The sequence below is a fragment of the Macaca fascicularis genome, chromosome 10, assembly GCF_037993035.2.
Source record: "Macaca fascicularis isolate 582-1 chromosome 10, T2T-MFA8v1.1".
Classification (NCBI taxonomy): Eukaryota; Metazoa; Chordata; class Mammalia; order Primates; family Cercopithecidae; genus Macaca; species Macaca fascicularis.
Genome location: NC_088384.1, coordinates 7,776,830 through 7,790,276, shown reverse-complemented (window position 1 = coordinate 7,790,276; position 13,447 = coordinate 7,776,830). Strand labels below are relative to the sequence as shown.

At 43.2% G+C, this 13,447-nt stretch overlaps 1 protein-coding gene across 3 annotated transcripts in view; it reads right to left on the bottom strand.

The window, feature by feature from the left end:
* The window catches only part of EFCAB6 (EF-hand calcium binding domain 6), a 309,283-nt gene that overhangs the window by 267,028 nt on the left and 28,808 nt on the right, over positions 1-13,447 (bottom strand). The window contains exons 3-4 of one of the 3 annotated variants that reach the window (XM_005567057.5): positions 9,658-9,803; positions 146-357 (exon numbers count right to left, since the gene is read on the bottom strand). The exons of the other annotated variants lie outside the window; for them this stretch is intronic. Of the exons in view, the coding sequence (XP_005567114.3) occupies positions 146-357; positions 9,658-9,796 (351 nt within the window). The 5' untranslated portion in view covers positions 9,797-9,803. The remainder of the gene's footprint in view (positions 1-145; positions 358-9,657; positions 9,804-13,447) is intronic. 3 annotated transcript variants of the gene reach the window in all.

The following is a 13,447-nucleotide window of genomic DNA, read 5'->3' as shown; positions in this document are numbered from 1 at the left end:
TAATAAGTGAATTATGAAAACTAAACAAAACTTCAACTGCTCAGTGGTAACAGTGGGGGGAAAGGCAGGATAGGTTACCTGCTCCCCTGATCTACCTCAGCTTGTCTGGAATTGAGTGATTCTAAGTAGGTACAACATACAGCACCTGAGCCAACACGTCCTGAAACTGTTCTCGCGTGAGCGGCATCAGGAAGTCTGTGATGATTCTTCTCAGTTCGCTTTTTGACACAGTCAGGTTCTGACCAGTATCCAGCAGCTGAAAGGCTTTTTGCAACTCATCCCCTCTGTCGGTAATTTTTTGAAATAAAATCCGTTTAACATCTAAGGAGGACAGTGTTGGATTTGCAACAGCTGTGGCTATAAAAGAGATACAGCTATTTATTAAACATGTTTAAAGCCAAGATACTAAACAAAAACTCTTGAACTGTTGAAAGAACCAAGCAAACTTGTTAGATGGTATTTCTCCCACCATATCTGGGTTTACATGCATCACCATTAGATGTCTTGTAGTGAAAAATCTACAATCATCTTTCAATTCTGAAATTTGGTCAATATCGAATAATAGTAATGACATTAGTAAGAAAAAAAAAAGAGAATCTTCCCTATAGAGGACATAGGTCAGCACAAGTGAAAAACACGGATATTGAAAGAAAATTTAGTTAATATCATTCAAATAAGTGTTTAAAATATCATATTCACCTTTCATCCCCTTGCCAATTTTTGAAGGGAAAACATGTAATTCTTAAACCCAGATCATTTCCCTTTCAAAGACAAAGAAGAGATGGATGCTAAAATGTAGATATAAAAATGTTTTGAGGGCTGCGCACGGTGGCTCACACCTGTAATCTCAGCACTTTGGGAGGCCGAGGCGGGCGGATCACCTGAGGTTGGGAGTTTGAGACCAGCCTGGCCAACATGGTAAAACCCCGTCTCTACTAAAAATACAAAATTAGCTGGGTGTGGTGGTGCATGCCTGTAATCCCAGCTACTCAGGAGGCTGAGGGAGGAGAATGGCTTGAACCTGGGAGGCGGAGGTTGCAGTGAGCTGGGATCGCTCCATTGCACTCCAGCCTGGGCAAGAAGAGCGAAACTCTGTCTCAGAAAAAAAAGAAAAATGTTCCAAGTGGTCTAACTAAGCTTTTGGGGTTTGAACTTTTTGGAAGGAAAGGAATAATGTCTTGATGATGTTTTAGGTCCCAGAGCCCCCTGTGTTAGCAAAGGAGAGGTGATACACCAGAGGCCTCCTTCCCCCCTCCAAGACAAGAACAACCAGAGGAACAATAGGTAGGAAATTACATAAGTAAATACAGTGAGTACAAACCAACTTATGGTTCTAATCCATACCATATGCATGAAGGCATAGTTGTTCAATTTGATATTTTATAACTGACTAGGGAAAGAGGAGACCAAGAATAATGGTAGTTGGTAAAACCCTCCTACTTATTTATGAGATAAACTTGGTAGCCACAGTTTATTTAGGAGCTCTTTCTTACATAGTAAATCCCAGATGTATGTTAAAAGGCTTTAACATTGCCTCATCCTTTATAATAATATTCACAAGCAGTAGCTAGGGAGGGAGGATGCTACTTCTTTCCCTTTGAATGAAAATTTCTTATCAAACTATTGCACATTTCTGGCATAAGGACAGTGATAGCTTTAGTCTTGGGGTGACCTGGGCAGGTGAATGACTCCAGAGATCTCAGTACACCAACTTGAACCCACCCAGAAGGCAGAGGCGGGGATTTCCTCAGAGCTGTAGGGTGGGCTGGGCTGTCTTCTGCTTGAGGGGATACAAGAGAGAACGTGCAGGCACCCCAGAGCGACACCGCCATGGAGATCGACTGCAGGCCCTAACCCCAGGAGCCACAGCACGGCGGGCTCTGGGGGGCACTTCCACCCCACAGAGGGACTGCGCTGCCATGGGAGATTCTCCCCTGACCCCCACTGAGGGCCCAGCGCACGCAGGGCCTGTGCCAGGGGCCAGGGATGACTCTCGCTCCTAATGCCCACAGTCTCCAGGAAGGAGGTGATTCTGTAACTGGGATGCGGTGGTCCGGTGTGGAGGCAGGCATTAGGTATCTGCAGGGAGCATGGGAGACCTAAACAGAGGACTGCTGGTTTCGGGTGACAGGATGGAAGGTGACAGGAAAGCCTTCTCAGTGGAAAGCAACTTGGTGATCCTGAGGGAACAGAGCTGGAAGTGGGGCTGCTGTGGGGCATGGCCAGCCTGGGCAAAAGGAGGATGGGGGTGGGGACAAGCAGAGGCGCATCAGTCAAGAGGTGGGACGGGAAAAGTCAGCAGGGCCTGTCCTTGGGCTTCGTGTTCTGGGGTTATGAAATGGCACAGTGGGACTGTCATCAAAAGAACAACATAACCCTATTTTCATTCTTCACCTTCCCCCTGGTACCACGTGGAGGAGGAACCGAAAGGGAAGGAGAGCGATGGGGTGGAGACAGGCTGGGTGACTACAGCTGCTCAGGAGAGGAGTGACAGAGCTCCGTACTAGCGTGATGGTCACAGAGCAAAAAGAGTTCGCATGAATGAAAGAGGGGAGGTCTATAGACTCCTCTGATTGGCCAGGTGACGGACAGAGAGGATGGAACACTTGCGTCTGGCCTGGGTGGCTAGGCAGGGGCAGCACACTTCACTTAGAAAAGGAAGAGGGAAGATGCAACAGAGGTATTTTCCAAGATGGGAACGGCAAGATCTCCCAACACAATGTCATGTTAACACTCCTCCCTGAAAAAGTGGGCATACACTCCCCGCTTGAATCTGGTGGGCCCGTGACTATGGCAGAATGGACATCTATTAGTATGATACATGACATGCGTGATCTCCAAGATGAGGTCACGCAAGCTGCTATGGCCTCTGCCTGGTACTATTTATTTATTTACTAAGATGGAGTCTTGCTGTCTCCCAGGCTGGAGTGCAGTGGCACAATCTTGGCTCACTGCAAGCTCCACCTCCTGGGTCCAGGCAGTTCTCCTGCCTCAGCCTCCCAAGTAGCTGGGACTACAGGCACCTGCCACCATGCCTGGATAATTTTTGTATTTTTTAGTAGAGATGGCGTTTCACCATGTTGGCCAGGCTGGTCTCCGACCTCAGGTGATCCACCTGCCTCGACTTCCAAAAGTGCTAGGATTACAGGTGTGAGTTACCATGCCCGGCCATGCCTGGTCCTCTTTAGAGGCTCACACACAGTCACCACTTGGCTGTGAGGAGGCCAAGGCGCCCCCCTGACAGGCCACATATAGGAGTTCTGGGAAACAGCCTTAGCTGAGGTTCCAGGCAACAGCTGTGTCAACTGCTAGCCATTTGAGGACTCTGGCCCCCCATGTGAAGTCAGCCAGCCTCTGCACCTCCCTGGCTGGACTGCATGGAGCAGAGACAAGTTGACCTGCCCAAACTGTGGATCTGTGAGCAAAATAAATGACTCTCGCTATTTCGAGTCACAATGTTTAGGGCGTTTGCACACAGCAATAGATACTTTGAGCAGAAGGGGAAAAGGCTTATGGAAAGCAAACAAGTTCAGCCTGGGATATGTAAGCGGGATGTCCATCTGAAAGTTGAATACATACTCTGGAGATCAAAGAGGCTGGAGTGGAGATGGAAGTGTGGGAACCACCTGCATGGAGGCCACAGGGAAACAGGCCCAATGGGAAGAGGAGAAGGGGCTGTGGGAAACACTGACTTGTAAGGAAGTAGAATTCATCCATTCAAAAAATGTCATGTTTCAACAACTATCATATTTCAACCACTGTTTTCAGCCCTGAGGGTACTGCAGTGAGTAAGACAGGTACAGCTTACAATCTGGAGGTGAGACGACAGACAAGAAGCCAATAAACAAATAAACAAAAGATAGGGTCATGGTGCACAGTGACACATGCAATGAAGATGGAAAGACAAAACAGTGAGGCAAGAGTACAGCTGGGGGCTGCTTTAGAGAGGATGGTCAAGGAAGTCCGCTCCAAAGTGGGTTTGGGAGCTGAAACCCAGAAGGATAAACATGAGCCAGCCAGTCAAGAAGCTGAAGTAAGAATGTCTTCAACAGGGAAACCATAGCAACCAGTAAAGAACCCCTGAGCAAGAAGGAGCTTGATACGTCCAGGAAAGAAAAAGGCCGGAGTGGACAGAGTATGGCACATAGCAGGTAGGAGGGAGAACAGTGAGGGCTCAGGCCAGAGAGGAGAGCGCCAGTCCACACAGGCTTCAGGCACCTGCAGAAAGGATGGTGTTTTCTTCAACGTGCAATGGAAAGGCCCAGGAGAGTTTAGGCAGGGAAGCAATGTTATCTAACACAGCCTGTGTGGGGTTTTAAAAACGTGTTCTGGCTGCTGTGTAAAGAATGGATTACAGGAGGCAAAAAATGAGGAAGGGAGACCGGAGAGGAGGCTGCTCCAAGGTCTAGGAGGTAACTGCAGCCTGGACCAGGTGGTAGCCCTGAAGGCAGACAAAAAGTAGACAGATAGGAGACATGATCTATTAGTTCTGTAGCTGACAAGGTTTTGCTGATGCATTGGCTGAGGAGGTGCGTGGGGGCTGTTAAAGAAAAGAGAGAAATCAAGGATAATCCCTTGGTGCTGGACATGAGGAACAAGATAAATGACAGTGTCGTTGCTGAGATGGAGAACACGGGGGAGTCGAGAGACCCATTTAGCCAGTTCAGGTCTGAGATGCCCCTTAGATGCAGTGCACGCGGAAAGCTCAGTGAGGCAGCTGGATATGCGATCGGGAGCTTAGTGGGGAAGTGAGGACGGCGCTATCATTTTGGTTACAGGTGGCATTTCAGGACATGGAGCCAGATGAGTCACAGAAGAGAGGGCAGACAAGGAACAGAGGAATGAGCACAGAGCCCTGAGGGGGAAGAAGGAACTTAACCCTCCCACAAGAGTTCCAAGAACACTCAGAAATGCAGGAAGCACTCGGGCTTCCCTTCCATTTCTGGCTGTCACTCAGAATCTCAGAAGCAGCTGATTCACACACAGCAGCTGTGTGATTCAGAATCAGCCGGTGAGCCCTCTTTCTCCCTCTGCCCACCAGCCCGAACATCCTCCTCCTGCCCCCAGTGTCAGAGGGGGATCCCTCTTGTTCATGTACGCCTCCATCTTGAAATCCTCTCTTGGACTTCTCATATATATTTTTAGTTGCTTTCTTAGAAGCCCCACCTTTGCAATCAATAATTGTAATTTAAAAGAATCAGAAAATATTGATTTGAGACTGTTTTAAAATACGTGAAGGAAAACTTTTTATTCCATGTGCCTAATGCAACGTCTGAGGATGAAAATGAAAGCAGTAACCAAGCTTGCATAACCTGCTGGTGGGAGTACAAATTGATATAATCTTTCTGGAGGGCAATTTGACAAAATTTTCTATATCCGCTTAGGATACAGAAAGTCACAACAGACTGTCACTGTCACCCTAACAATGAGAACAAGTAGGATAAGCTAAAATATATATATAGTTTTAAAACCCACCAGAGATCTGAGGATGGAAAGAAACTACAATTCAGGAAAGGACAAGCCACTCATCAGAGAAAAAAGAATAACTCCTTCCAGCCCTGTGGCACAGTGGGTAAAACGCAAATTCATTACAGGCAGGGGAGGAAGAAAACAACCCAGTAATTAGCAGCCACATGAGGCTGACAGATGAGATTCCCAAGGCCTTGGTCACAGAGCAGGTCTGCGCTCACCCTCTTGGGCCTTCCCCCAGTGCACGTAAGTAGCACTGCACCAAAAGCTGGGGCTACAGGAGAGCTGAGTGATCCACCCTAGCATAGCACACAGGGTTTTGCACAAGTCCAGGGCAGCTGTTTACCAAAGGCTGAATACAGGGAACAAGAACTCAGGTGAACCCTCCGAAGCATATGGGCCCTTCACTAAGTGTCAGTGGCCCACTGCAGGTTAAAGTCAGGGCCACAGGGTGGGCAGAGATGTTCCCAGGTGCAGAAAGCCATGGCAGAGCTAGGGAACAAAGAGACCTCCCAAGAAATCCCCCCAAAATGGCAGGTGGGTGGTAAAGCAGAGAGAGAGCTTCCCGCCATGTGCAAAGCTGGTAGCTGGGCTATAAAGCAGAGAGATCTGTGGAGTCTCACCAGTGCTCACACCTCAAAGACCTGTTGAAGGCAAGCATATGAAACCTGGGGAAACCCAAACTTAACTGAAACTGCAACAAAGTCAAGACACAGCTCACCTGAGAGATTACACTGAGCTCAGCTCGCCAGAAGCCTGAGAGAGGAAGAGGCTTGTCTTTCTGGTGGTAAATAGTACTGACTTCTGACTCTACTGCTTTTAACACAAATATCTGGCGTTACATTTTTTTTTAAATTGCAAGACAAGTGAAGAAGAAAAGGTAACCTAATCAAGGTAAAAACAGTCATCAGAAGAATACTCACAGAGAGAACAAATGCAGAAATGACCAGGTTTTCAAACTGAGAATGGGAAACATGTTAGCAAGATGAAAGGGAAAAGCTGAGAACATAGTAAACATACAGGGAATTTCAGCAGAGAGATGGAAAGTATTTTTAAAGAGCACATGAAAAAAACTAAAAATTAAAAATATAATATCAGAAGTTAAGAATTCACTTGTTTGGCTTAGTAGCAGAGTGTACATGCTAGAAAAAAGAACTCGTGAATATGAACTCAGGTCTATAGAAATGATTCAACCTGAAACACAAAGATAAAAACACTTAAAAAGGAAACGGGGTGTCTAATATTTATTTGCTTATTTGATGTATGAGTTATACAAGTATATATTTACAGTTATATGTTGTGCATGCATGAAAAAGAGACCAGCTCAACTGCTGATGACACCCTCTTATAGAGGAAAGTGGTGCTGGGAGGCAAATATATCTTTAATTTTTAAAAAGTAAAAAAACGCCAGGCACGGTGGCTCACACCTGTAATCCCAGCACTTTGGGAGGCCAAGGTGGGCGGATCACGAGGTCAAGAGATTGGGACCATCCTGGCCAACATGGTGAAACACCATCTCTACTAAAAATACAAAAATTAGCTGGGCATGGTGGCGCGTGCCTGTAGTCCCAGTTACTCAGGAGGCTGAGGCAGGAGAATCATTTGAACCCAGGAGGCAGAAGTTGCAGTGAGCCGAGATCGCACCACTGCACTCCAGCCTGGGCAACAGGGCGAGACTCTGTCTCAAAAAAAAATAAGAAAAAAAGGTAAAAAACAACAACAACAACAACAACAACAAAAACAAACAAACAAAAAAAACCAAAACACTCCAGTGTGCTAAAAAGTACCACCAATAGAAATAAAAAGCAAATGACAAAAAAGAAAAATACCTGTGGCACTAAGGCAGATAGAAGGTTCACATTTTTAATACAAAGAGAGCTCATACTAGTCACTAAAAAAGACCAACCCAAACTAGGTAAACAGGCAAAGGATATGAACAGGCAACTCACAAAAGCAAAAGGCATAAGCCTGGTAAACTTGAGAATAAAAGTTTACCTTACTATTGAGGAAATGCATATTAAATTCACAATAGAACGTTATTTTTCCATATCTAATGGGCAAGATCTTAAAAGATAATCTGTGTTAGGATACTTAGAAATGAGCACTTATAAGGGTCATGAGTGGGAATGTGCTAAGGTGCAAGCTTCCTGAAAGGTAACCTGGTGGTACTCATTAGGAAGCTTTAGAGTAGGAACAGCCTGGATGTGCTGGCTCATGTCTATAATCCTGGCATTTTGGGAGGCCGAGGGGGATGGATCACTTGAGGCCAGGAGTTTGAGACCAGTCTGACCAACATGGTAAAATCCTGTCTCTACTAAAAATACAAAACTCAGCCAGGTGTGGTGGTGCGTGCCTGTGATCCCAGCTACTCAGGAGGCTGAGGCATGAGAATCACTTGAACCCGGGAGGCAGAGGTTGCAGTGAGCCAAGATGCCCTTGCACTCCAGCCTGGATGACAGAGTAAGACTCTGTCTCAGGAAAAAAAAAAAAAAAGAGTAGGAAAAGCTTTTAACCCAGTCATCTCACCTCACTCTAGTCTTCTTTGTATGATCAGAAGGTTAGTTAAATAAATATATATCTGAATTATGTTGTAGACATGAAGCTGTTGAACTGGAATGCATTTATTGCTGATGATGTATTTTGATGTCAAAAACTGCTAAACGAATCCCCGATATCCACTCTCCTCTTTCTCCTTAGAAACAGACCCCTGAGTTTGGGTAGACACATGGTTGTTGGAAACGAAGTCTATTTCGCAGGCTCCCTGGCAGATACATGGGACCGGGTGGTTCAGGTCCTGCCAGTTGCAAGGAAGCCGGAGTGTCCAGCATGACTAGGATGGCTTCGCCCAATTACAAGGCGAACCCTAACTTCTTTCATAAACCCAACTTCTTCTTTTGCAGCGGCCCCTCTGAGCCCCGCTGATTCCTCAGGCTGTGTTCATGCAGTGCTTTGTAAGTGCATCTTACGATATTTGGCTCATGCTACTTGAATTCTCTACTTCCCTGTCTAGACTGTGAGCTTGTCTAGGGCAGGCCTTCTCTCAGGTCCATCTCTTTATTCTCAGCACCTATTACAGTGCCTGTCACATGTTATGGCTCAGAAAATGTTTGTGAATAAATGAATGAGTAAATGAAGGACCTAATACATGAAATTAAAGGACATATGTTTTTGGAAAATAATAACGTCAAATTCTTTGCCTTTAAAACTAGTAAGAACTCCAGAAGAGTTGAAAACCTATGTCCATATAAAAACCAGTACACGAATGCTTACGGCAGCTTCACTTATAATTGCCAAACAAGGAGGCAACCAAGATGTCTATTTATTTATTTATTTATTTATTTATTTATTGAGACAGGGTCTCACTGTGTCACCCAGGCTGGAGTGCTGTGGCACAATCATGACTCACTGAAGCCTTGACCTCCAGGGCTCAAGCCATCCTCCCACCTCAGCCTCCCAAGTAGCTGGGACTCTAGGCATGTACCACTATGCCTGGCTAATTGTTTGTATTTATTTCTAGTAGAGACAAGGTCTTACTATGTTACCCAGTTTGGTCTGGAACCCCTGGGCTCAAGCAATCCTCCTGCCTCAACCTCCCAAAGTGCTGGGATTAACAGGCATGAGCCACCGTGCCTGATCAATACATAGCATTTTATACATTTATCTAAAACTAATACAATCTACAGCATCAAGAGTGACCCCTCAGGTAAACTCTGAACTTTAGGCAATAATAATGTTATCAGTATGGGTCCATCAGTTGTAACAAATGTACCACACTAATATGAGATGTTAATTATGGGGAAACTGGGGGTAAGAGTGAGGGGGTGTATGGGAACTTCCTGTATTTTCTACTCAATTTTTCTGTACACCTAAAACTGCTAAAAAAAAAATTAAGTCTACTAATTTACTGAGTGAGTTTTTACATATATAAGCCACTGAATTCTGGAATCACACGCCCTGGGTTCAAATCCTCACATACCACTTAAAAACTTGTAACTTTTAGGCAAATAGCTTAATCAATCTGTGTCCCAATTTCCCCATATAGAAAATAGGGATAAAAATAGAGCCTAATTGACAGAGTTATTGTGAGGATTAAATGTCCTGTGAATCCTTTGAACTAAGCTTGGTACATATTAAATACACATAAGTGATGTCTACAGCTAGTGTTCTCATGTGCTCATGAATACTCACTTGAAGAAGATCTGAATATATCTGGGGAACCATTCCTTGAATATACTCTACATGGTGAAGAATGGGGTCTTGAATGTGTAAATTTTCGCATGTGAGGATGCGACCTAAGCCAGTCCGGTATAATTGCCATTTTGCACATTAAATCCCTGTGATATAAAAGAAAACAGATTACGTTACCTTAAAGCATCCATTCCAAATGTGGCCAATTTCCTATCTATTCCTTTTCTGAAAGGACAGCTGGAGAGTGTTAAAATGATGCTAGTCATAATCTGCTCTGCCGATGTTTCAGACTATTCTTAAAGTGAACATAAAAATCATCATTGTGGACTCCTTGTTTTTAGCATATTCAGTAAACTTCAAAATGGCAAAATAAAGAGACTTTTGGATAGAAAAATCCACCTACATCTTGACTATCACTGACTCACTTCTTTGGTAGGCAGTGAGGGGAAGAAAGTTTGGATTTTCTGAGCTTTTTTGAAGTGCCCCAGTATAAATTCAACATGCAGTCAGAGGCAAAGCTGGGATGACAGGAGCGAAACTGGTGGAGTAAGGACCTCTGAAAATCCTCTCCTCCATTAAATCAATGAGGACACCGGGAAAAATTGTCGAAATCAATCTTTTTCAGAACTCCATAAATTAACAAAGGCTTACAGCAATCTGGGGAGCATTTGTTCTCCCAAAATGACTGAATCTCAATATGAAGAACATGCCTTGTGGCATTTTAACTTGCCTCATTCCCATTCCCCCTCACCTGCCTTCTCCCACCCCACCAGCTCTGATGTAGCCTTGAAAACCATGAGCCTGCAATCACAGGGAAAACCCAGCAAGCTGCCAGTCACCGGAGTGGACAGAACAGGGTGGGAGCTCTGTCAAAGCCTCCTTACCGGGAAATTATCATTATTTGACCTGATGTTTCCCTGAAAGATCCTACTCCCAAGGCTGTCTTTATTTGAACTCAGAGCTCACTCAGTGAACACAGCCTATCATGAAGAGGCATTTGTTAGAAGAAATCAGAGGCAATTGTTGTTTAAAATCATGGCAACCTGAATAGGTGGGTAACGGGGCAAATAACAGGCAACCGAAAAACTTCAAGAGAAAAGCTGGGGAATGAGATATCAATAGGGACTTGAAAAAGTGCCCACATATTCTTGGGAATCTAGGAAGTCACTCAGTGCACAGAGCTATAACCATTCCCAGGGAGAGCTGCATGCTCAGGAGAGACCTGAGAAGGACCTAACCTCTCACCTCCAACTGACCTTCAAGCTCTGCACAAGCAGGAAATGAAGGCTGAGACAAAGTTATAAACGGCCTAGCTAAGTGTTGAAGGAATGCTCCAATACAAAAAGCCCCTCAGCAAAAATTGGGAGTTACTGTTTCCAGGCATTTAAGGAAATTTCTATCCAACCATGAGCTGACCACTAAGCTAACCAATCACATTCTAGTGGCCATATATAACAAAGAATACAGACTTTATAAAGTCTAGAAAACTCAATAAACAAATGAACAACAAGCAGTAACAACAACAAAACATGGAAACGGATGAGAATATGATTTCCACAACTGCTACATTATATTATTTAAAATGTCATGGGCCTAGCATGATGGCTCATCCCTGTAATCCCAGCATTTTGGACGGCTGAGGCAGGAAGTTCAAGACTCGAGCCCAGAAGTTCAAGACCAGCCTGGGCAACATACTGAGACTCTGTCTCTACAAAAAAAATAAAAATAAAGAAAATTGACCAGGCATGCTGGCATGCACCCATGGTCTCAGCCACCAGGAGGCTGAGATGGGAAGAGCAGTTTAACCTGAGAGGTTGAGGCTGCAGTGAGCTATGATTACACCACTGCACTCCAGCCTGGGCAACAGAGCAAGACTCTGTCTCAAAATAATAAATAAATAAATAAATAAATAAATAAATAAATAAATAAAATGTCCAGTTTTCAACAAACATTTATGAGACGTGCAAAGAAACGAGAAAGTGTGGTCCATACTTATTTTCAGAAACTATGCAAGGAAAACAAGAGTAGAGTGAAATATTTAATCTATTGAAATAAAAACCCCACCAACCTAGAATTCCAAACTCAATGAAATTACTCTTCAAAAGTGAATGAGAAATAAAGACTTTCTTGAGCAAACAAAAATTGAGAGAAAAATTTGTTGCCAGCAGATTTACTTCCAAGAAATGTTAAAAGGAATTCTTCAGAAAGAAGGAAAGGCCAGGTGCAGTGGCTCATGCCTGTAATCTCAGTGCTTTGAGAGGCTGAGGCAGGAGAATTGCTTGAGGTCAGGAGATCAAGACCACCCCGGACAACACAGCAAGACCCTGTCTCTACCAAAAAAAAAAAAATATATGCCAGGCATGGTGGCATGCACCTGTAGTCCTAGCTACTTGGGAGGCTCACATGGTAGAATCACTGAGCCCAGGCATTTGAGGTTACAGTGAGCTATTATCATGCCACTGTACTCTAGCCTGGGTGACAGACTGAGACCCTGTCTCCAAATAAATTTTTTAAAAAAGAAAGAAATAAAAGAAAATGAAAGAAAGATACATGTCAGAAACTCAGATCTATATTAAAAAAAGGAAGAGCATTTGAGAAAGAGCAAGTGAAGGAAAAATAAACATATATGCACCTAACAAGAGCCCCAATATACGTGCAGCAAAAACTAACTAAATTGGAAAATAGATACTTCAATAATTATAGTTAGAAACCTCAATATCCACATTTAATAATGGGTAGAATAACTAGACAGAAGATCAACAAAGACATAGAAGATCTGAATACCACCACAAACCAACTAGACCTCACAGACAACTAAAGAACACATCCAACCAACAAGAGTAGAATATCATTCTTCTCAGCACACATGGATCATTCTCCAGTATAAACCACATGTTAGAGCATAAAACAAGCCTCAATACATTTAAAAGGATTGAAATTATCAGAGTATAATCTCCAACTATACAGAATGAAAATAGAAATTGAATAATTCACAAATATGTGGAAATTAAATGACACACTCCTAAATAACCAATGAGTCAAAAAAGATCAAAAGAGAAATTAGCAAATACTTTTAGATGGATGAAAATGAAGGCAAAACATATAAAAACTTATAGGATGCAGCTAAAACAGTGCTTAGATGAAAATATATAGATGCTAATGCCTATATTTTAAAAAGAAGAAAATCTCAAATTACTAAGCTAAGTTTATTCCTTAAGAAACTAGAAAAACAAGAGTAAACTAAAGCCAAAGTTAGTAGAATGAAGAAAACAATAAAGATTAGAGCAGAAGTAAATGAAATCAAGAATAGAAAACCAGACAAAACTAACCAAAGTTAGTTACTTTCAAAGATTATCAAAATTTACAAATTTTTAGCTAGAATGGCCAAGAACAATGAGAAAACACTCAAATTATTAAAATCAGTGATGAAAGGAGACATTACTATTAACCGTACAGAAATAAAAATGATTATAACGGAATACTATACACAATTGTATGCTAACAAATTAGGTAACCTAGATACAATGGAAATATTCTTAGGAAGACACAAGATACTAAAACTGACTAAAGAAAAAACAGAAATCTAGATAGAATTCTGACAAAAAGATTGAATTAATAACCAAAAAACTTCCTGCAAAAGAAATCCAGAACCAGGACCAGATGAGTTCACCAGCAAATTCTACCAAACATTTAAAGAAAAATTCAAGGCTGGGCATGGTGGCTCACACCTGTCATCCCAGCACTTTCAGAGGCCAAGGTGGGTGGATCACCTGACGTCAAGAGTTCGAGA